At 48.8% G+C, this 24,668-nt stretch overlaps 2 protein-coding genes across 5 annotated transcripts in view; one reads left to right on the forward strand and one right to left on the reverse strand.

Annotated features, from left to right (window-relative positions):
* Nucleotides 1-954: 954 nt before the first annotated feature.
* pigc (phosphatidylinositol glycan anchor biosynthesis, class C) lies at nucleotides 955-13,724 on the reverse strand. Its single transcript, XM_072258977.1, has 8 exons — nucleotides 13,494-13,724; nucleotides 11,046-11,115; nucleotides 9,369-9,523; nucleotides 6,511-6,623; nucleotides 4,867-4,922; nucleotides 4,042-4,189; nucleotides 2,996-3,162; nucleotides 955-2,688 (listed from the first exon to the last, which is right to left on the reverse strand). The coding sequence occupies exons 1-8, from the start codon at nucleotides 13,642-13,644 to the stop codon at nucleotides 2,625-2,627; spliced, it is 924 nt and encodes a 307-aa protein (XP_072115078.1). The 5' UTR covers nucleotides 13,645-13,724; the 3' UTR covers nucleotides 955-2,624.
* A 3,026-nt stretch (nucleotides 13,725-16,750) lies between these two features.
* Nucleotides 16,751-24,668, forward strand: part of LOC140198091 (uncharacterized) — a 46,650-nt gene continuing 38,732 nt past the window's right edge. For all 4 annotated transcript variants that reach the window (XM_072258979.1, XM_072258978.1, XM_072258980.1 and 1 more), the window contains exons 1-4: nucleotides 16,751-16,946; nucleotides 17,799-17,899; nucleotides 20,991-21,132; nucleotides 23,249-23,497. In XM_072258979.1, the coding sequence (XP_072115080.1) occupies nucleotides 16,759-16,946; nucleotides 17,799-17,899; nucleotides 20,991-21,132; nucleotides 23,249-23,497 (680 nt within the window). In that variant the 5' untranslated portion in view covers nucleotides 16,751-16,758. The remainder of the gene's footprint in view (nucleotides 16,947-17,798; nucleotides 17,900-20,990; nucleotides 21,133-23,248; nucleotides 23,498-24,668) is intronic.

Here is a 24,668-nt window from a genome sequence, read left to right on the forward strand (position 1 = left end):
AATGTTTATTGTAGGATTTTGTGTTGTTGCGGCTTCCAACCCCTCCTCCCGTTAGACTGGTGCGGAACAAAATGAAGATTCATGTAATGATCCTCACTCTCTGCACATAGACACTGTTTCCTATTTGTAAGTAATCAGACCTCTAACCCCCCCCTCACACTCAGTAATGCAATGAACTGTTGCCTTCAAATCTCACCTACTCCCTCTTTGCACTGATTTTATTGGCCCTTCGGCCCAACTGGTCAATGCCAACCAAGCTAGTCCTATTGGCCTGGGCTTGGCCCATATCCCCCTCAACCTTTCCTATCATCGTGTTTTTTAAATACCTGTCCACAACTATTTCCTCTGGCAGCTCATTCCATATACTGACCACTGTCTTGTATATAAAAAAGTTTTTCCCTAGCTTCTTTTAAGTTTCCCCCCTTACCTTAAACCTGTCTTCTAGTTCTTGACACTCCCCCCACCCTACAGAAAATAAATGTGTGCCTCTCGTGTACAGCTGTCAGGTCACCCCGTCTGTCTTCTACGCTCCAAGTAATAAAGTCTTTGCCTGTCCAGCCTCCAGCTTAGGACTGACTCCAGGCAATATCAGTGTAAATTTCTGTACTTTGCTCTGTAATCTTTCCAAAAGCAGTATGACCAAAATTGAACGGAGTACACCAAGTGCACCTTCTCCCACATCCTTCGCAACTGCAGTGACTTCCCATCTTCTATATGCAGTGTCCTAAGTGAAGGCAACAGGCCAACCAGCTTCTTCCAATTGGCAGGAGGGGCAAGGCACTGCATGCCCACTTGGGAACGGAAACACTCTGCCCCTTCTGAATGACAAAATCTGCCTCATCAGGATGGCACCAACCGAGGGAGACAGGATCTACTACAAGACCTGGACTGGCTGAGATCAGAGCCACCCCGACTAAACCACTGAAGTTTCAATAACTTCCACCACACTTGTATCAATTGCTATATTAAACTTTATAAATTATTAATTTAAAATAAAACAATTATTTAAAGATACAATTATAAAAATATAAAAATGTGAACAAAATCCCTCAAAGGAGAGGCTGTTCCTTGGCTGGGTGAATTCCAACATGAATGGAGAGAACAGCAATCCCGCTCCAGTACTCTGGCTGGAGTCTCAACCTGAGAAAGACCAGAAGCAGTGGAGTAACAGAGCAGAGGGAGGGACTTTGACAAGCATATGTCTTGAAGTTCCCTTCAGCGGGACAGGCAAGAGTAAAAGTTGCTACTTCTTCCGCAGAACCTTGGTCAAATCCAGGCCAAAGCTGCCGCTAGCATAAGATGTCCAAGCAGTCTTTTGGTACTTTGAGAAGTCCCCGTTGCATTAGCACCCAACTTCTGGCTGCAGACGAGCCAGCAACGATCTGCCGAGTAGCTGTTGGGCAACTCTCAGCCATGATTGTATCATGCAAGGGTTTCACTTCTCCATCTTGGCTGGGTCCACTGCTCCTGCTCCCGATGACAGTGCTCGGTCCAGGGACCTGAGGAATATCTACATGTTTCTTTGTGTGTGGGCTGGTGTTAAACAAGGGCCGCTTGCTATAGTGTTTTTGTTGGAGCTGGATGAAGATTGGTCAGGTCTGGACACGTGGTTCTGATGTGAAGCAGCAACCCGGCTCGTCTGCCCACTGCCGACCAACCACCCATTCACACAAACCCATTTTATCCTTCCCCACAGTGGCCCCATTGAATCCCCCCACATTCTATTCCTTACCTACACACTGGGGCAATTAGCTCACTGGCCCACAAGTGAGAGGAAAGCAGAGCACCAAGGAAGGGGAAAAGACCTATAAGGTCACACGGAGGGTGAAAACTCTGCACCCACAAACAAGTACCAGAGGTCGAGGGGTCAAAGTGGGGGTCTCTGGAACTGGGAGGCTGCACTGGCCTGCAACAGAGTCCCGGAAACACTTAGCAGGTCAGGCTGCATCCACGGAGAGAGGAATGGTTAAAGTCTTGGATCAAATTCTGGGGGTCCATGTTCCCTCTACAGTCATTGCCCAGCATGTCAAGTTTCCAGCACATTCTGTGTTTTTGTCAGATTTCCGCCATCTGTGAGTATTTTTTTTAATATATAGCGGGGGTTAGGGTAGGAATGATTTGTTAGACTAGGTATGCAGTTCTGCTGGGAGATGAGGGATGGTAATGTGAAAGCATATGAAGTGTCACAGGAATTCCTCGATGGTGAGATGTAGAACCAGCTCTGAGCGACTGATGGCAGAGCAGTAGGCATGGGGCGTGTAGTGGGAGAACAAATCCTGATCCTTTTCTGGGGGTGAGCAGGAGGAGACCCCAAGAACCACCGAGTTGCAGCCTGCCTGTGACTTGGGGAGTGTGCGAAGAAGTCACAGCGTCCGACTGGCCAAGGGGACGTCCCGGAGTGGGCGGTGAATGCTGAGGCTGGTAGGGGAAGGGTGGAGAGGAGGCTCCTCTGGGCACCAGGAAGCAGGTGGAAAGGCTCCTCCGTTCATCCCATTTCAGGTACTGGCCCCACTGTTGGGGTGAGCCAGGGTTCCGGGAGTATGATGCAGGGACCAGGTGGTGTGTCGGGGTTCAGCCCCTCCCCCGGACGCACCCCTGAACCAGGACCTGCTCCTGATATTCCACTAGCCTAGGAACCTGGACAGGTCTTCCTTGATTTCAGCCTCGTCCCAGGGACCATGGATGTTGCTGGGAAGGAGAAATGGGGAAAATTAGGGTGATCAAAACACTCCCTCAAGGTCCCCCCGCATTCCTCCATTACAATCCTCTACTGCCCTCACCCCCTCTTCCTACTATTCATCACCTCCCTCCCTTTCTCTCATTACTACCCCTCTATCCACTCCCCCCCTTGACCTCAGTAGCCCTGCCCATTCCACATTCCACGAGGGATGTACTGGAGTGAGGCTGCTCCTGCCCAATATCCACCATCCACCCCCTGCCCCACCCCAGCCCACCCGCTTGTTGGACCGTCAGTTTATTGGGTGGTGGAACTTACTCTTTAGAGGACTGCAGAGCGACGAGGTAGTAAGGGCAGAGGAAAGCCACAGCCAACAGCAGCAAAGCGAAGAGGACGGCAGCAGTGGGCGAGACGGTCAGGAGCCCCAGCACCGCGGCCAGGGCATAGACCACAGTGACTGCCAAGTAGCTGCCAGGGGCTCGGGCCTGGTACAAAAGGGGAAGGGGGGGGTTAGAAACTTCAAAACTTCAGCACACCCAGCGGCTTGAACCCAAACACTGACCAAACCCCGCTCTGTCCCCAGTAACACCCTCACGCCCACACCTGCCATCCTTCCACACGGTTTTACAAAGATGTTGCCAGGGCTCGGGGACCTGAGCTTTCAGGGAAGACACTTTATTCCTTAGAGTGAGAATTGACTTGATAGAGGTGTATAAAAATCATGAGGGTGAATGCACAGGGCCTTTCATCAAGGAATCCAGAACTGGTGGGCCCAAGTTTAAGGAGACAGCAGAAAGATCAGGAGTTTGTACAGTCTCTCCGTGACCGCGTGGGTTTCCTCCGGGTGCTCCAGTTTCCTCCCACAGTCCAAAGACAGATCAGTTGGTAGGTTAGTTGGTCATTGTAAATGATCCAGTGATTAGGCTAGGGGCTGCTGGGTGGCGCAACTGGAGGGGTCAATTCTGCACTGTATCTTAGTAAATACAATTTAATAGAAACCTTAAGTGGATCTTTAACAGGGTGGCCAGTATGTGGAACAGGCTGCCACAGGAAGTGGTTGAGGTAGGTACCTGAACAACATTTAAAAGCCACCTGGACAGGTACACGGTAGGAAAGGTTTAGAGGGATATGGGATTCTTGGTCAGCAGGGCTGAGATGGACCGAAGGGCCTGTTCTTTTTCATGCAATATGCTGCTAAGGTTGAAGGTCAGGTATAATCTCACTGCTGGTACAGGTTCTATGGGCTCAATGGCCTACTTCCATTTCTATCTCTTGCCGTACAGTGCCCCCACCCTCCCACCGGCACAGCCCTCTGGTAGCAGGTCTGAGGCTTCACCAGCGTGTACAGGAGAGCAAGGTTGTACCTTCAGCTTCTTCTGGAACGTCGGCCACAGCGCGAAGATCTGGATGGCCAAAGTGACGGTGGCGAAGGCGTGGAGGGAGTTGGGCAGTCTAGAAGCCAGGCACACTGAGGCGAAGATGGCCATGTTCAGTGAGAGTGTGCTTGAGACACTGGGAGGGGTGTGGAGGAAGAGGCAGTGGGAAGAGGGAAAACAAACAAGGAGATATCAGTGGAAAACAGCCAGTTTGAAGGCTGTGGGTGGAGGGGGGGAGGAGGGGTTTGAGAGACAACTGACAACTAGCCTGCAGTGACTTAAGGAAACCTGTACCTGGGCCCCCTCTGGCCCAAAGCTGGTTCCAGGCTCAGGACAGTCAACTCTCCAAGCACTAAGTTCATGTCTGACAGTCAGAATGTGCTCTCTGACCTGCTGTCTACCACCCTGGGCTGAATAATGTCCCATCAAACATGTCCATTTATGGGATCAAAGTTGTTCCTCTCACAAATGCCAGGACAGCACGGGTTCGATGAGGCGAGGCTCTCTCTACACTGCCCTGTCACACTTCAAGGCACGGGTTAGATACAGAGTAAAGGTGCCCTACAATGAGTTATCATGGACTCTCGGGGCACGGAGAGCAGGTCAGGTACAAAGCGAAGCTAGCTCTACACTGTCCCATCAATCCCAGAGAAGTCAGAGATTCCTGAAGTGTAGTCTGACAGTGAGCTCTATCCCTAAACTGGGAAGAGTTTGAATTTAAGGCAGATCTGAACTGTCAGAACCGATGACCTCTCATCCTTGCTCTCCCAGGGACAGGGTGTGAATCCCAGCTGTTCAGACCGCTGAACTTACATGGCTGCATTGGCTCCGTAATCGAAGAATATCAGGTGGCCCAACAGCATGAAGACCTAGAGAACAGGGAGCTGGGTATTACTCACCGGATCAGGGATGTGTGCCAGTAAACACACACACTCATATTTTTACACATACAAATGCGTATACACACAATCACACAAGGTACATAACAGTCAATTCTGATAATCTGTCATTCACAGAATTTTGTTGCTTCCATACAGACTTTATGGATTACTGGAGGCTACGCCAATTACTACCCAACACATTTTTATTCAATTTTTTACTAAGATGTTACACAGTAGAGTTAGTTTAAAGAGCCAAATTTGGGTCCCAATCCCGGTGAGATTAGGAACGTGGGGAATGGGGGTCCCTGTGAGTTTGGGGTGGGGGGGAACGGCACAGAATAAGCATCCGGGTGTGTTTAGGAGAGATGCAAGGAACAAGGATTCCAGTGAGTATAAGGGGAGTATGGGGGGAAAATGGGGTCTGGGATCCCACAGGGTATGGGGGGAGAGGAGGAATGGAATCCCTGTGAACCGAACGCTGTGATACAAGGTAAACTGTGATTGAGTTTTACTTTATTTCCTTTACCACAGGTTACAGATCAGTAACAGGGAGTCACCCTGGTCAGGTACATCCAACTATGAGTAACAAACAACTTGCCGGAGGAATTCAGCTGTTTCTGGAGGCAGGGCTCTGCCTTGGAGAATCGACAATCCCTCTCTTCCCACGGAGGCTTCTGCACTGAGTTCCTCCAGCAGGCTGCGTGTTGCTCCACATTCCAGCATCTGCAGTCTCCAGGTGGAGACCTACCACACCCACAGGTCTGATCCATCAACTTCTCCCACCCCACCATCTGCCAAATTACAAGGCTCTGAGTCGAATCTTCACACGGTTAAGTGTCTTACTAAGACTTACACAGACCACTCTCTTACGAGTTGCAGCACTTCACCTTTCACTTTTACCTCAGCACAACCCACAAGCAAAGAGTCAACATGACAACAGACCACGCACACAGACGCAGTTGGATAAAAATTAGGTTTAAAGAAACTATGAGGTTGGTGAGAGAGACACAGATAATGGAGGGAACTTACAAGACTTGTCTTTTGGAATATCTGTGCTGAGGCAATCAATAACACAGGAGGTGCACGTCTTTGTGGCTAACTGGAAGGGTCCCAACAGCACACAGGGCTGGAAGGGGCTGCTGATATTGGGAGAGACAAAGGTCACAGACTCAGTCGGCTCCATAAAGGACACAGCCCTCCACCATCGGGACATTTTCAAAGGATGGTGTGTTAAGGTGGCATCTGGCAGTAAAGACCTTCACCAGCTGCCACGTGCCCTCTTCTCATTAGAGAGGAAATATAGGAGCCTGAATACCCACAATTAATATTTTCGGAACAGGTTCTTCCCTTTTGCTATCAGGTTTCTGAATGATCCATGAAACCATGAACAGTACCTCTCTATATCTCTTTTGCATTTGTTACTGAAACTTGTGCTGTACTTGTACCGTTACCTTCAAAGCAACAAAATTCACGACATACGTCGGTGATAATAAACCTGGTTTTGATTCTGATACTGAAGGGGGCAAGCAGCCAGGAACCTGGGGAAGTTGGCTGCACGTCCACACCGGTCACTTACAGACATGGCGTAGATGGTGTCGGTGCTGATGGATTCAGTTAGCGTTTTGAGGACTGGTGAAAATCCGTAGGTGAATGTCACAAAGACAACAGTGCTCTTTAGGTCAGCCCACCCTGCGGACAAAGAATTAGCACAGTGTGAAGGCACCATCATTACACACAACCTCTCCTGGTCCCAGAGCATCCTACACAGTCAGGAAAGCTCATCCATGCCTCTGCTTTCCGAGGAGGCTGAAGAGAGTTGGACTTTGCACATCCATACTCACGTCATTCTGCAGATGTGCAATAGAGAGCATCCTGACCCGCTGCATCACTGCCTGGTATGGAAACTGCAAAGTTGCAGACCGGAAGGCTCTACAACGAGTAGTCAGAACTCCCCAATGCATCACTGGCACCAGCCTACCTGCCATCAAGGACATATATACAAAATAGTGCAGAAAAAGGGCTGGAAAACATCACCCTGCTCATGAACTGTTTGTTCCACTCCCATCAAGGAGGAGGCTACGCGGAATCCTCGCCAGGACCACCACACTCAAAAACACTTACTTTACCAAGCAGTGAGGCTCGTCAATACCTCTACCCACTAACCCCACCACTATGTCATTATTTCCAATCAGTCACCTTATGTACAGATTAGCATCACTTTTTGGACATACAGTACATATACACTATTTGTGTTTTTTGTGCTGTATTGGGTCCAGAGTAACAATTACTTTGTTCTCCTTACAGTTGTGCACAGGAAATTACATGAAGCAATGTTGACTCTTTAACATTCTCTTCATTGAACCTCTTGTAAAATAAAATGAATTCTAGATCTGTCAATATAGCTCAACATGGCCGCTGCACTGTATTACCTGTCTGCCTACACTACTTTGCATTCTGCTTCCTTTTTACTACTCAACATACTAATGTACAGAATGATCTGGCTAGAGAGCAGGTAAGCAAAAGTTTTTCACTGCAGGGATGTGATGCTGAGGCTTTATGAGGCACTGGTGAGGCCCCCCCCCCCTTGAGTACTGTGAACAGTTTGGGCCCCTCATATAAGATTGGTGACGGTCCAGTGGACATTTCACAAGGATGATTCTGTGAATGAAAGGGTCATCGTATGAGGTATGTTTGATGGCTTTGGGTTAGCACTCACTAGAATTTAGAAGGATGAGGGGGGGGATCTCATTGAAACCTTTCAAATGTTGATTAGCCTAGACAGAGTAGATGTGGAAAGGGTGTTTCCCATAATGGGGGAGTCTAGGACAAGAGGGCAGAGCCTCAGGCTAGAGGGGCATCCATTTAAAACAGACATGGAGAATTTTTTTTCAGCTAGAGGGTGGTGAATTTGTGGTATTCATTACCACAGACAGCAATGGAGGACAGGTTGTCGGATGTATTTAAGGCTGTGGATGGGAAACGACATCAGAGGTTACAGGGATAAGGCTGGGGAATGGGGTTGAGGAGGGGGGGAATAAAACGATCAGGCAAGGTTGAATGGCGACACAGACTCGATGGGCCAAGTGGCCTAATTCTGCTCCTGTGTCTTGTGGTGACAATAATACACTAATTACCAATATCATTACAATGTAGGAGCCTATTTGGCCTAGTCCTGTCCTGCCCTCCCACTTACTTCACTGCTCTCACACCATTCACTCCCTCCCCTCCACACCCGATTCCCCCAGAAGCTGCCTGGAGCAGCCAATTAATTTACCAACCTGCTGATGTGACCTTCCCACTATTCAGGACATTTACAGTGACAGGTGCGTAAAGGGCCCGAAGGATCATTGGGGACCCAAATCACCCGACCACAAACTGCTCCAGCTGTTACTATCTGGAAAATGGTACCGCAGCATAAAAGCCAGGACCAACAGGCTCCGAGACAGATCCTTCCACCAGGCCAACAGACTGATTCATTCACGCTGATACAATTGTATTTCTATGCTATATTGATGGTCCTGTTGTACATACTATTTATTACAGATGTCTATAAATTGCACATTGCGCATTTAGACGGAGACATAACGTAAAAATTTTTACTCCTCATGTGTGTGCAGGATGTAAGTAATAAAGTCAATTCAATTCAATTGTTTGGAACGTGGGAAGAAACCGGGACACCTGGGGAAAATACACACAGTCACAGGGAAAACATGAAAACTCCACACGCACAGACAGTGCCAGAGGTTGGGATTAAATCTTTATCACTGGAGTTGTGACTATCACTTGGTTACCCCGTGCCTCTAAAACCTCATGCACACAGAGAGAAAAACAGACCCTTCGGCCCAGTGAGTCCATGCCGACCCTCAACCACCCATTTAAGCTGATCCCATTTTATTCTCCCCACATTCCCAGAACTCCCCCCCCACCAGATTCTGCCACTTGTCCCCTCCCCCCGCACTAGAGACAACTCCCAGCAGCCAATTCACAAGGAGGTCAGCACATTGTTAGTACACAGAAGCCACTGGATGAAACCCATGCAGGCACAGGGAGAACATGCAAATGCCACACAGATTGCTACCATCAGGGAGGAGGTACAGGAGCCTGACGACTTGCACTCACACTCTTAGGGCCGGCTTCTTCCCCTCTGCCATCAGATTTCTGAACACTACCCCACTATTCCTCTCTTGCACTGTTTAATTATTTTTCTATTGGAACTTCTGGTAATTCTTTAATGTCTTGCACCACTGTACTGCTGCCAGATGCCACAAATTCCACAATGTGTCCGGGACAACAAACCTGGTTCGAACGGCACTGGAGGTCGGAACTGAACTCAAAGCAGTGCCTTTCCCCAGTACACCAAATGAATCAATGCAAACCGACTACAACTGACATCACCTGCTCGACAATCACATCCTTGTGGTCACGGTTACTCACTTGTTCGCCCATTGTACATTCGTCCTTCTCCGAGGTCAATGAGGTCAAACAGGAGGTAGCCGAGGAGACAGATGATCAGCCCACAGCCAAAGAGCTGCTGAGGAGCGAGACGGGTCTGGTCCACGTACCACCAGATGACGACAAATACACAAACACTGCGGGGCAAGAAGCATAGAGATGAGAACCGGGGACACAAAAGGGGCACGAGTGTGGTGAAAGTTGTCAAGAGTGGGTGAGTGCGTACTCTGCTGGCACGATTTAATGGGTTGCATGCCACAGTGGCTGGGGCAGCTTCCACAATCAGAATCAGGTTGATTATCACTAACGTTACGTGAAATTTGTTTTGTAACAGCAATATAATGCAAAGACAAAAATTTACTGTTTCTGTAATTATATAGTGCAAACAGACATAGTGAGGTGAGCCACATTTTAATGGTTCATGGAAATGGCTTTGATGAAGTTATATGTGTAAAGTTTCCTCATGACACATTGAATTAAGTTGTGAAGAGGGCATTAAGAAGCTACAAAGCTTAGGTAAGCCTGGTGCTGGCAGCTGGAGCATGATAAGGGAAAATAAGAAACTGAGTTATCCGTCAGAAAAAAAAACCATTATCTGAAGGGTGTACGATCTGCAGAGCTGTGAGGTATTTTTAGGATCTTAGTACCTGTGTAGATGTCAGGTACAAAAAGTAATTAGGATGAAACAACAGACCATGTTAACTTATTGCTAGAGGAATTTAGTACAAAGGCGAGAAGATTTTGCTTCAGTAAGGCGGGAGAGTGAGACACCAATTGTACCTGCAGAGGAAGAGACACCACCTGTACGCAGGGGGATTTCATGTGACACAACAGCTGGAGTAACAATAACAAACCGGCCTTCAAATCAAACTCTGGGATGCAAATTATCATTATTCTCGAATATAAAAGCCCATCTGTTACCCCAGGGCTGGAAGACCGCAGTTCTTTCCCACACCTCACTACACATCGTGGGCTGATTCTTAAACACCCAGAGTAGCAGTTGAGCACCCTGATCAGTTCACGGCCAACCAGTGATGGACGACGAATGCCAGCATTCCACATCTCCCAAATCCTGAAACTCAAACAAATCAAACACACGCACCAAAGGATTGCACAGTGATTCAGCAGGAAGAGTCGCTGCTTCACATCTCCAGAGACCCAGGTATAAGGTCAGTACGTAGTCCCTGTGACCATGCAGGATCTCCTCCCGGGCGTTCCAAAGAGACAGCTGTAACTGACCCCTTATTTTGCAGCTGAGTGGAGAACGTGCAGGGGTGGTTGGAAGTAAAACTGGTTTAGTGTAGAGACGTAGATATTTATTTTATTACTTGTGCCAAATAGGCCTTTCTGGCCCTTCAACCCACACCACCCAGGAATCCCGATCTAATCCGAGCCTAATCACGGAACAATTTACAATGACCAATTAACCTACCAACCGGTACGTCTTTGGACTGTGGGAGAAAACCCACGTGGTCACGGGGAGAACGTACCCACTCCTCACAGTGCAGACATGTGCTGTAAAGCGTTGTGCTAACCACAGTACCGTGCGTGTCAGATGTCTGTATATCTAAAATGCACATCACACGCACAGAAATAGCACATCCCAGACCAGCCCCCTACCCCACTCCTTCACGTCCCCTCACCCCCACGCGTGCTTACCTGGAGAGCTGCTGGATAACTACACTGGATTCAAGCACCACCGACCAATACTGGTACTGCCGCACGTAAACTGAAACACAGAATCAGGGCAGTGAGACAAGGACAGGAAACCCTGCTCTGAGGATGTGACCTGGACGATCTCTCTCCCTGCTCCTCTCCTCACAACCCTGTGACTTCCGTCTTGGGTTCCCACTTCCTCTTTCTGGAGCTTTCGCTGAAACACGGGTTTCACCATGCTTCCAGTTAAATTTTTGAATCTCTTTCTCGACGCCTATTTTGTTTGCCTGTCAGTTCAGATCTGTGTTCTCTGGACACAAGTGGAACAGGCTGCCCTGCAGTAGCGTGGGATTGGGATGGCAGTGGGTTCAACAGCACTCCCGACTTCACCCTCTCCAAGTCCTTTGCCCTCTTTCTTTACAGCTCATTCCCTCTTCTCTCTCCAACTGCCTTCTGTCTGGTGGGAAATGCTGAAATCTGTGGTAGTCTGAAACCAGTGAATCACCCAACTCCACCATCAGAACCTTCAAAATACCAGGGTGCTGGCGATTTACCACACTGGAGCCAAATTCATTTCTCCAACAATTTATCACAGGAACAGGCCCCTTGACCTACAACTATACCAGAAATGATGCCAAACTGAACTGAATCTCTTGTGCTTGCATTCTCACTCACCAGTGTGTCTAACAGCATTTTATACACACTATTGTACCGGTTCCACATCTACATCTGGCATTCGGGTCACAGTTAGGCAGTCCCTTCCCAGAACTCTGTGTAAAAATAAATATCTGTGCCGAACAACAACCCACCCTCCCTCAACCACCAGGAATTCTGCAGATGCTGGAAATTCAAGCAACACACATCAAAGTTGCTGGTGAACGCAGCAGGCCAGGCAGCATCTCTAGGAAGAGGTACAGTCGACGTTTCAGGCCGAGACCCTTCGTCAGGATTAGGTCCCCCCTCCTCTTCCCTCTCCCTCTCCCTCCTCCTCCTCCCTCTCCTCCCTCCTCCTCCCTCTCCCCCCTCCTCCTCCCTCTCCCCCCTCCTCCCCTTCCTCCTCCTCCTCCTCCCTCTCCCTCCTCCGTCCCCGTCCCCCTCTCTTTCCCCCTCCCCGTCCCCCTCTCTTTCCCCCTCCCCTCCTCCCCTTTCTCCCCTCCCCTTTCTCTCCTCCCCCCCTTCTCCCCCTACCCCCTTCCCCCCTCCCCCCCTTCTCCCCCTCCCCCCTTCTCCCCCCTTCCCCCTCCCCCTTCTCCCCCCTTCCTTCTCCCCCTCCCCCTTCCTTCTCCCCCCTCCCCCTCCCCCCTTCTCCCCCTTCCTTCTCCCCCCTCCCCTTCCCTCCCTCCCTCCCCCCTTCCCACCCTCACCCTCCCCCCTCCTCTCCTCTCCCCTCCCCCCTCCTCTCTTCTCCCCCTCCCCCCTCCTCTCTTCTCCCCCTCCCCCCTCCTCTCTTCTCCCCCTCTCCCCCTCCCCCTCCCCCCTCCCCCTCCCCCTCCCCCCTCTCCCCCTCCCCCTCCCCCCTCTCCCTCTCCCCCCTCTCCCCCTCCCTTCTCCCCCTCCCCCCCCTCTCTTCTCCCCCTCCCCCCCCTCTCTTCTCCCCCTCCCCCTCCCCCCTCCCCCCTCTCTTCTCCCCCTCCCCCCCTCTCTTCCCCCCCTCCCCCCTCCCCCCTCTCTTCTCCCCTCCCCCTCCCCCCTCCCCCCTCTCTTCTCCCCTCCCCCCTCCCCCCTCCCCCCCTCCCCCCCTCCCCCCTCTCTTCTCCCCCTCCCCCCTCCCTTCTCCCCCTCCCCCCCTCCCCCCCTCCCCTCCTCCCCTCCCCCCTCCCCCCCTCCCCCCCTCCCCCCCTCCTCCCCTCCCCCCCTCCCCCCCCTCCTCCCCTCCCCCCCCCTCCTCCCCTCCCCCCCTCCCCTCTCTTCTCCCCCCTCTCTTCTCCCCCTCCCCCCCTCCTCCCCTCCTCCCCTCTCTTCTCCCCCCTCTCTTCTCCCCCTCCCCCCCTCTCTTCTCCCCCTCCCCCCCCTCTCTTCTCCCCCTCCCCCCCCTCTCTTCTCCCCCTCCCCCCCTCTCTTCTCCCCCTCCCCCCCTCTCTTCTCCCCCTCCCCCCCTCTCTTCTCCCCTCCCCCCCTCTCTTCTCCCCTCCCCCCTCTCTTCTCCCCCTCCCCCCCCTCTCTTCTCCCCCTCCCCCCCCTCTCTTCTCCCCCTCCCCCCCCTCTCTTCTCCCCCTCCCCCCCCTCTCTTCTCCCCCTCCCCCCCCTCTCTTCTCCCCCTCCCCCCCTCTCTTCTCCCCCTCCCCCCCTCTCTTCTCCCCCTCCCCCCCTCTCTTCTCCCCCTCCCCCCCTCTCTTCTCCCCCTCCCCCCCTCTCTTCTCCCCCTCCCCCCCTCTCTTCTCCCCCTCCCCCCCTCTCTTCTCCCCCTACCCGTCTCTCTTCTCCCCCTACCCGTCCTTTATTACCACTCACTGTTCTTCCGCAGTTCCTCCAGGAAACTCCCATCCACATAATTATCGGGGAACGGTTGCCGCTCGTACAACACCTTCTTCCAACGCCCGCGCCTGCAGCGAACCGCTGGGGCCGCGGGGCCCGCACTCGCCGGCTCCGGAACCGTCCTCATCAATCACCGGGGCAGCTGCGGGGCCTCCCGGCTCGCCCGGGGGATAAACGATCCTGGAACTTCAGGCGGCTGGGTCGGCTGCCCGCGGACCGGAAACTGAGGCACACTAACCGGAACTTGATGTCACCATGACAACGTTTGTAGTTTATCCAGTCTGGGGATTAAACTTCCATCAGACTCAGAATCAAGTTTATTGTCACTGACATATGTCGTGAAATCTGGTGTTCTGCGGAAACACCACAGTGCATAACAGAAAAAATTACTATAACTTACAAGAAGAAATATATATATAAAATAAATAGTGCAAAAAGAGAGCAGAATAGTGATGTAGTACTCATGGACTGTTCAGAAATCTGATGGTGGAGAGGGGAAGAAGCTATTCTTAAAACGTTGAGTGTGTGCTTTAAAGCTTCATATACCTCCTTCCTGATGGGAGCAATGAGAAGAGGGCATGTCCTGGGTGACGTTCTTTCATGACTGATGCTACCTTTCTGAGGCATTGCCTTTTTAAGATTCTTTTGATAGAAAGTGCTGTGTCACTGAAAACTCCTTTATTGATGAAAATATTTTTGCCTTCTCTGAAATTAACACAAAATTAAACTCAGCAATCTTGTTAAAATGTGTGTTTTAATCACTATCCTGCAGATACTCCTATACCTAGTGTCACTTTATGTTCATACAATTAGAATACATATAATCTTATCTTATGTAGCTCTAGCTATTTTGTTGTTATTGCAGTCTTTTTTTTTGTTTTTTTCATGCTACTTCAGATGCAGAGTCACAATCATTTCATTCTCCTTTACACTTGAATACTGAAGAATGACAATAAACAAACTTGAATCTTGAATAGATGTAAGTGAAAATAGTGGAAATTTGGTATAAAAATGGAAAAATAGTCGATTCCAGTAATTGGGACACATCAGGACCAGCACATTTTGGCCCAATAAAGGGCTGCTTCAATTAGCCGGTTTCTTAGAAATAGTTAAAAATGTAGAAAAAGATAAATTGAGAAACAAATTATGCATTTAAATGATATACAGAACAAATTAGAACACTATCAATACTACTACCATACTATAAAACTGTGCATTAATTCCTAATAGTTATCAATGGAGGAATTCATCCAGTGTAAGCTGGCACTTTGATTTGATTGATTGTAACTGAACATAATCAGTGCAAGCAGCTCGTGCAAATAATGGGCGACCTTCATATAATGCTATCAATGATTTCATCTTCCAAATCTTCATTTTCATTTTACCCTTCAAGATGATTGTCGATACTTTCAAATTCTTCATATTTCCTATCTTGTTGAATTGGTGAAATTGTTTCATTTTCAGTCCCGGCTCTTTCAGGCATCTCCAAACCGGAATGCTTGAAACTGCAGTGAACAAAACAGCTCAGAATTGTCTTACTGCTTACTTCTTGCCAATTATCAGTCACAAAAATTAGGGCTTATGAACACAAACACACAGAACTGACACTATTTATTGTGAAAAAGTGCCCTCTAGTTCCAGATTCCTTAGCCAGAGGAATCCTTTTTGTAAGCAGCCTGTTGAGTCCTGTCAGATTTTGTATTGTCATCTCCTCTCATTCTTCCTGACTCCAGAGAACACAGGTCTTGGCAAACACAACATTCCTGGGATCAGTTTCTTGAACATCTGCTGCTCGCCCATTGGTGACAAGTCTATCACTACTGAGAAAAAACTAGTCCAAGATTGCACATAATATTAAAGATGCAAGGTTGTGTTCAAATGTAGCAAGATATCATTAACTCCAGTCCTCAGGTCCCCTAAGAATAAAGGCCAACAGACAATTTCCCCTCAAATTACACGTTGCACCTTGATGCTGGCTTCCAGTGACTTGTGCATAAGGGCATCCTTGTCCATTTGTACATCAACACCACCCAATCTCCAACTATTAAAGAATACTCTACTTTTCTCTGACTATTTGTGCAACCTTATGGTTTTGCACATTATATCCCATGTGCCCATGCTCTCCTCAGCTTGTCTTTATCCCCTTGAATCCTTTTACCAATAACAGACATTGTATCCCTCTCCAAAGCAGGCAGCACTGTGCTACCATCCTTAAGATGGCTTCAGGATCTTGGTCTCAATACCTCCTTGTGCAATTGGATCCTCGATTTCCTCACTTGCAGACCCCAGTCAGTTCAGAATGGCAACATCTCTTCCATAATAATCATTTACACAGGTGCGCCACAAGGCTGTGTGCTTAGCCCTCTGCTCTACTCACTTTACACTTGCGATTGTGATGCTAAGCACAGCTCCAATGACATATTTAAGTTTGCTGATGACACCACTGTCACTGGACAAATCAAAGGTGGTGACGAATCAGCATGTAGGAAGGAGAGCAAAAATCTGGCTGAGTGGTGCCACAACAAAAACATCACACGCAATGTCCGCAAGGCCAAGGAGCTGATTATTGAGTTCAGGAGGAGGAAAACAGAGGTCCATGAGCAAAGCCCTCCCCTCCGGTGAGCACATCTACAAAGAGTGCTGTCGCAAGAAAGCGACACCTGTCATCTGGGACTCACGGCACAGGCTATGCTCTCGTCTCACTGTTGTCATTAGGAAGAAGGTGCAGGAGCCTCAGGACCAACACCATCAGGTTCAGGAGCAGTTATTACCCCTCACCTATCAGACTCACTCAACCCATCATCCAACTATCCCCACAAACTATGGATTCACTTCCAATGGCACTTCATGTTATATTATCGATATTTATTACTTAATAAATATTATTATTTTCATTTTTCTTTTGTACTTGCGCAGTTTGTTGTCTTTTACATTGATTGTTTGTCCATTCCTTTGGGTGTGGTGTTTCATTGATTCTAATATTTCTTGGATTTACTGAGTATGTATGAAAGAAAACGAATCTTATACAGTAGTTGTATATGGTGACTTTTTTGTATTTAGATAATAAATTGACTTTGTTCTTGAACTATTAATGAATAGGGTATGTGAGCATTTGATTCATTTTTTAGCTGGCAGGAAAGTCGCCAGTCGGCCATCTTTGCTTTTGGCAAGGGCCGCTGTCTCTTATGGAGTATGCTTGTATCCGCCATCTTTATTGTGGGCAGAGGCGCCAGTCACAAAGATGGCGTGCGCTGGGCCGACGGATGGAGCGGTTAGCGGGCGGGCTGAGGCCGCGGCTCCGGAGTGGCGACTGCCGCCTCGGGAGCGCTCGCTGATGGATATCGGCGACCAGCTTCACCGCTGGAATCGCGTGAAGAGCCAGCTGAATTTGCAGAGCGACGAGGCGATGGCCCGGACCCTGCTGGATGCGTGAGTGTAGGGAGAAGGAGAGGGGAGGGCTGGAGTTGGTGGATGGGGTGGAGGAGGCGGTGGGGAGGAATGGGAGAGGGAAAAGGGTGGGATGGAGTGGGCGGAGGAAAGGGAGGGGGTTGGGTAGGGAATAGGGAGGGAATGGACGGGGATGTGGGCGGGTTCAGAGTAGAGAGAGGGAGGCGGTGGGCAGAGAGGGATGAGGCTGAAGGAGGGGTGGTGTGTGGGGAGCAGTGTGGAATAGGTGGGCAGGAGTGAGGGATGGCGGGAGGGAAATGGCGAGTGGATTATAGAGGGTGAGAGTGGAATGGGGAATGGGGAGGGAGCGTCTGAGAGATTGAATGAAGTTGAGGAATGAAGGTGGACTGAGTGGGATGGATGGAGGAAGGGGGGGTGGGGTGGACTGGAGTGACGGAAATAGGCTCCACCACTTCAGTGTTTTATTTTACTGAGGCAGTGGAGATTTGAGAAAATGAGTTTGAGAGGGTGGGTGTGGGAAATAGTGGGGTGGGTGTGTAACCACTGAAGGGTTTCCAGTGTCCCATGAGCATCTATCAGCAGGAAGGCCCAGGGATGCACGTCAGGAAGTGTGGGTCATCTGATCCTTGGTTTGCGGACACACCTTAACCTCACAGAGACGGGTTGTGAAGCATTTCACCTCTCGGTTAAACTGAAGCCTCGGACTTTCTTCAGCCCTGCGTTCCGTCCACATCTAACTCTCCATACCCCTAGGACCATTTATGGGTTCATTTATCCCCCTAGAACCAGTTATGGGTGCCACACATAAATGAAGTGGCCCCTGGGCCCTCTTCTCTCAGGGAGCAGGAACTAACTGAAGTCTTCTTACTCCAGGTTTGTAAAGATCCACATGAGCCACGCCAGCCCTAGCCAGAACGAGCTTGAAGCCTCTTGCGCTGAAGAAGTTGTGGTGACTCATGCTGCCCTTGGGAAAGGTGGGCCTTACGGAAAGCATTGAAAAGTGTTCAACAGGACTTGGTGAATCTTCTCTGCACACTCTCCAGAGCAATCACCTCTTTTCTATTGTGTCCACGCACTCCACATTCCTTCCACTCCAGCCCACCACTCCATTCATTCCTATTTTCACCCCAAACTTCCCCCCCTCCATCCTTCAAACCCAGTTCTTTGCCCTCCTCACTCTCCTCAACTAGAGGGAAAAGAAGTCCGGCTTATCTAATCTCTGCCCGTAAGTGAAATCCTCCAGTCCAAGCAGCATCTCCTGGACTAGAAGTGAATTTCCTCTGCAGAGCAATTTCATCTTTTCTATAGCATGATGCCTAGAAATGCATAAGAATTCCAGAGGAACTCAGCAGGCCAGGCAGCATTTTGTGTGTGTTGTTTGGGTTTCCAGCATCTGCAGATTTTCTTTTGTTTGTCACAGAATTCCAGGTTCAATCCAACCAATGTTTTATAAAGTTGTAGCATGATGTCCAGCTCTTTTGTTCTCTGCCACGATTGATGAGGGCAGGCATCCTGTTTGCCGCCTTTGCCGCCTTGAACACTTGTGCTGCCACTTTCAAAGATCTACGGACATGTACCTCACAGTGCTTCTTTTCATCTTTACTTGCCCTCTTCAAGCTCAGCATGTTCATACACCTTGGAAACGGACTCTACAGCCCACCGTTGGCCAAGATGCCAATCTAACCTAGTCCCAATTGCACTTGTTTCTCCCATATCCCTCAGCCTTTCCTATCCATGTACCTGTCCTAGTGTCCTTTAAATGTTGCTAATGTACCTGCTTCAGCCATTCTGGCTGCTAATTCTATGTGTAGACCACACTCTGGGTGAAAAGGTTGCCCCTCAGGTTTCTATTAAATCTCTCCCCTCTCACCTTAAACCTGTGCCCCCTGATTCCCCCATCCTGGGGAGAAAAAAATCTGTGGATGATCCGCAGGATATGCCCTCATGATTTTTACACCTGTATGTCATCTCTCCTTTTCCTATGCTCCAATGAATAAAGCTTCATAGTGATCTTCTCGGACCCCTGGTAAATCTTTTCTGCACTTTTTCCAGCAGGTGACCAAAACTGAATACGGTATTCTGAATGCGACTTATTAGTGTCTTATATAACTACTGCAAAATGTCCCAACTCGATGCCTTGACTGATGAAGGCCAGCATGCCTGATACCTTTATATGCTCCCACTTTCAGGGAACCATGTACTCCAAGGTCTCTCTGTTCTAAAACACTCCCCACGGCCTTACAGTTCACTGTTCAAGTCCTAGACTGATTTGAATCCCCAAAATGCAAAGCTTTGCATTATCTGAAATGAACAACATTTGCCTTACCCAGATGATCAAGATCTCCCTGTAATTTTTGATAACTGTCCACAACACTAACTGTTTAACTGGTATCCACAACCTCACTACCCTTACCATGTATATTCTCTTCCGACTAGTTTACATAAATAACAAGCAACAGTGAGTCCAGCATCTGAGGCGCATCACAGTCACAAGTCTCCACTCCGATAAGCAACCTCTACCTTCAGCTTCATACCATCGAGCCGTTATGTAGGTGGCTGTTCCTGGATCTCATGTGATCTAACCTTCTAGACCAGCCGAGAACACAGATGTAGATTGTGTGATTGCAAGACTGACCCAGAGCCTCCAGCTGTGCATCACTTTAACCGTCCACTGGACATCCACTCGAGATCTCCCTATCCTCCAGTGTTCCAAGGAAGGCCAACGTAGGTTTGAGCAGCATCACCTCATCTTCTGTCTGGGCATCGTTCAGCCTTAGCAACTCATTGAGCTATAGAGTGATAAAGCACAGAAACATACCCTTTGGCTCACTGTATCCATGTTGAATTTCTACACTAATCCCATCTGCCGGCATTAACTGAGCGCCTGTATAAAGGCCTCTGAAGTGTGTCTGAGCAATTGCACCTGATTTCATCACCACGTCTGGCAGCATATTTCCAGGTGTCAATCACTCTCTAAGTAAAAAGAGCTTGCGCCATCAGTACATTCAGCAATTTCAAATAACCAGGCTGCTGTGCTTTTGCTGGAGATTTTAGTTTCAGCGTGTTGCTTTGTTTCTTTTCCATCGCCAAATGCCGGAATTAGATTTAATTGTTACCTTGGCGACCTTGATTTGCAGCTTGTCACATTTCCTCTTTGCTTTCCCCTCTATCTCTCCTTTTGCAGCGTAAGACATGCTCACTTTCTCAGTTTTGAAGGGACTTGGACCCCGTTTCTCCCTCCTTGGATGCTGCCTGACTTGCTGAGTGTTTCAGGCATTCTTTTTTAATGCCAGCAAAGTATTTGGCTGAGGATTAGTATCAGTAAGAGTTCCTCTTATTCTCAGGATGGGAGCTTGAGCTCTTGTACAGAGGTACAGCGACAGACTTGTATACCATACACACAGTACAGACGAATTGACATAGTACAAGGTAAAGCAGTAACGGAATAAAATGATGCAGTATGTGGTGACATGCCAGTAATTCCTTAGCTTCTAAGAAAGTAGAGACACTGGCGGGCCTTCTTCGTGACTGCTTCCATGTGCAATATCTTTGTATCTTCATTTTTCCATAGCCTGTAATTCCCTGATTTTTCAAGAGCTGGTCTACCTCCTCCTTAAATACCCCCACTGATCGAGTCTCCACAATTCTCCCAGACTGAGAGATTCGTCCTCTCATCCCCTCTGAGGGAAGAAGCGGGTGACTCTTATCCTATTGGAATTATTTTTGTTGACATAATGCTCAGCTTTAAGTATACCCAGTGACGTGGCCTCCGCAGTTGCCCGTAGCAATGAATTGCACAGATCCACCACCCTTTCTGGCTAAAGAAATTTCTTCTCACTTCCGTTTGCATGTGTCTTTTGCACGTTGGTTGCTTGTCTGTCTTCATTGTGTGCGGGTTTTCATTGATTCTGTTGTTTCTTTGTATTTGCCGTGCGTGCCCTCAAGAGAGTGAATCTCAGGAAAGTACTTGGTGACATTATGGATGTTGATAATTAATTTACTTTGAACTTTGAAGTGAATTGCATTTGGCTGATGGGTTCCTATTTGCCTGTTCTCATCCCCAAGGTGATGCTGTCCACAACACCAGCTCCTTCTGGCCTCCGGCAGCTGTCAGTAAAGTACGGAGGCTTGCAGTCCGCACCCAGTCATGGAAGAAAGGTCGCTCTGAGGAGTCAAAGCACAAGGGCAGGAGGTCCCGGTCAGAAAGGTACCAAGCTGTATCTCACAGGAGATGTGTCTGGTGTAGGGGGATTGATGTGGCTGCTGTGTCATAGTGTCCCAGGGGACAAAAACAGGCCCTGTGGTCCAACTGGTCCATGCTGATCAAGATGCCCATCTAAGATGGTCCCAAACACTGTCTGGCACCTGTCCCTCAAAATCTTTCCTGTCCACATGCCTGTTCAAGGATGAGAAAGTCTGCAGATGCTGGAAATCCAAGCAACACACACAAAATGCTGGAGGAACTCAGCAGGCCAGGCAACATCTATGGGAAGGAGTAAACAGTCGATTCTAGCTGTGAGAATACTGAAGCATAGGATTTCCGGTAGGCCATTTGGCTCTTTCAGTTCTGCTGTCATTTAATACAAGTAGAACTACTGCTCTGTCTCCATGTCCCTGGCTCTTCCCAAACCCCTTGATGCCTTTGTGTGTAGAAATTCATAGTTACACGGCACAGAAGGTGGCCCGTCAGCCCAGCTCATCCATGCCAATCAGAATGCTTCTCTGCATTAATCACATTTCCCTGCATTTCGCCCATATCCCTCTAAACCTTTGCTATCCATGTACGGTACCTGTCCAAGTCAGTAAACACAAGAGATTCTGCAGGTGCTTGAAGTCCTGAGCAACACACACACACACACACACACACACACACACACACACACACACACACACACACACACACACACATACACACACACACACAAAAAATACTGGAGGAACTCAGCAAGTTAGGCAGCATCTGTGGAAGTGAATAAATAGTTGATGCTTCAGGCCATGACCTTTCATCAGAACTGCTTGTTTATTTCCATAGGTGCTGCCTGACCCAAGTTCCTCCAGCATTTTGTGTATTACCCATACAACTGTTTTTTTAACTTTGTAATTGTACCTACTCTATCACTGCCAGTGGCAGCCGTTCCATATTGCCAACACCCTCAATGTGCATTCACTTGCCCCTCAGGTCCCATTTAAATATTTTCTTTTACACCTCATGCCCTTGAGTTTTAGAATTTCCTATCATAGATAAAGAATGTGGCTATTCAGCTTATCTGTGCTCTTCATCTTTTTTATAAATGTCTATCAGGTGACCCCTTCAGTCCCATTCACTCCAGGGAAAGCAGTTCTAGCCTATACAGTTTCTTTGTGTAATTTAATCCCTCTGGTCCCAATAACAGCCTGGTGAACCTTCTGTGGCTTTCGTCACTTTCTTCCTATGGCGTGCACAAGAAAGATGAACATCCCTTAGAGTTAAACCAACAAAAGTCAATCTTGATGGAGCAAAAATCCAGGTTACTGTGGTGTAATCAGTGAAGTAGGGGTGAGAGGTGAAATGATCATCTTTTATTTCCATTTGTACTGAGCTTAGTTGAAACTTGGCTGGATTCTAACCTCCAGCAGACTCCCAATGCAATCAACGTTATTATCTCTAACTTGTTGGTCCTGCTGCAGGGTCTCGTGCCATCCAACCTCCCTTCAATCAAAGACCCCTCCTGCCCAGTCATTCTCTAGTCTCTCTTCCGTCAGGCAGAAGATACAAATGCTTACAAACACATACCACCAGGCTGAGGGAGAGCTTTTATCCTGCTGCTATCAGACTCTTGAATGGACCCTTTGTTTGATAAAGACGATCTCCCAGTCTACCTTGTCCTGGCCTTTACACTTTATTTAACTACCTGCACTTTCTCTGTAACTCTGTACTCACATTCTGTTGTTGCTTTCCCTTGTGCTATGTTATGTCAATTGGTGTGTCTGGATGAGATGCAAACGAAAGCTTTTCACTGCATCTCAGTACAGGTGACAGTAATAAACCAGTTACCAACACCAACCGTCCTTCTGCCTCCACTGATGCTGCCTGACCTGCAGAGTTCTTCCTGCAGTTTTGTTCTGGCTCTTTCACGTTCTTGCCTGATGACCAAGATGATCAGCATAGAGACAGGCTGAGGGACCTGTTTCTCTCCCGAACCTAGAAGGGATCGAAAGTGTTCAGTGGGCATGGTTGGTGGAAATTTGGTGTTTGAGGAGGGGGGTGCACAATTCTGATTCCAAGTCTTTTTTTTAAAAACGGGAGGTTTTGTACCCAAATAATTTGTTGTTTGTTTTTCCAGAAGTGCCAGGCATGGAACAGCTGGTGGCTGTCCTGTTTTTCCAAAGGTTGGATCTGATAACGCTGGGCAGACGGCTGAGCGGGTGCCACTGGCGAGGCTGCCCTTGCCGCTGGAAGAAGCCAGCCGAGATGTGCGGAGGCGACAGAGACACAAGATCTTCATCGGTGACCAGCGAGTTCGTTGGAATTCTCTGAAGACTCGTCTCGAGGTGAGGAGCGACGAGGAAATGGCCAAGATTCTGCTGGACGTGTAAGTCAGAGTATTGGTATTGGTTCGTACTGACATACAGTGAAAAGCTTGTCTTGCCTACCATGTGGGGATCAAATCATTACACAGTAGAACAAGGTTTCAAAGGTACATTTAATGTCAGAGAAATGTATACAATATACATCCTGAGATGCTTTTTCTTCACAACCATCCACGAAAACAGAGCAATGCCCCCAAAGAATGAATGACAGAACCCCAAAGTCACCCCCAGATCCCCTCCCTCCAGAGCGTAAGCGGCAGCAAACAATGATCTTCACTCCTCCCACCAGCAAAAGAAAAAGCATCGGCACCCACCACTGAACACTCAAGTGTGAGCAAAGCAACAGTAAAGGCACGGACTTGCAGTACTCCAAAGACGACTAATTCACCCGCGCTCTCCCTCCCCCTAACAAGGGAAAAAGAGGTGTCTCCATTTCACTGCAAGAGGGGAGACATAACAGACAACTCGCTGGTTTACGATGTTAAAAGTCCATTGCGTCACTTTTTCTGAGCTCTGTGCCCGAAGATCTCAGGTCTCTGGGCACACAGCCTTAGAACTTCCATCTCCCATGACACACCAATCTGCCCGGGCCCCGACCTTCGATCTGCCTGTCTCCAGAGCTACGAGATCTCATCCCTCCGAAGGTGAGTGAAACTTGGACCGAGCCCTTGGCGTGCCAAATAACGGCCAGTCATGAAATCCCGAGAGCAGGTCCCATTCCCGCAAAGAACCGTAGTCAGCGTGTAACTCCAGGTCAGGGTCTTCTAAAGAACCCCGACAGGGAAAATAGAGCTGTTTCCGAAGATGCAAGTAAAGATGTCACCATTAGGTGCCATTAAACCTCCTTAAGCCCCTGAAACCATATCTGAATGCGGAATGAAGGTAACAGCTGCAGAGAAAGTGCAGTGAATACTGTAACGAGCCATGCAACATGGAAACAGGCCCTTTGGCCCATCTGGTCCATGCTGACTAAGATGCCCATCCAAGCTAGTCCCACTTTCCCAGGTTTGATCTCTATCTCTGTAAAACCTCTCCTATCCATGTATCTGTCCAAGTACCTTATAAAATATATGCCTGCTCATTGGTGCTTCTGAACCCTGGGTAAAAAACTGTGTGCATTCACCTTATCTATGCTCCTCATGATTTTATACACTTCTATGAGGTCACCTTTCA

The sequence above is a fragment of the Mobula birostris genome, chromosome 5, assembly GCF_030028105.1.
Source record: "Mobula birostris isolate sMobBir1 chromosome 5, sMobBir1.hap1, whole genome shotgun sequence".
NCBI lineage: Eukaryota > Metazoa > Chordata > Chondrichthyes > Myliobatiformes > Myliobatidae > Mobula > Mobula birostris.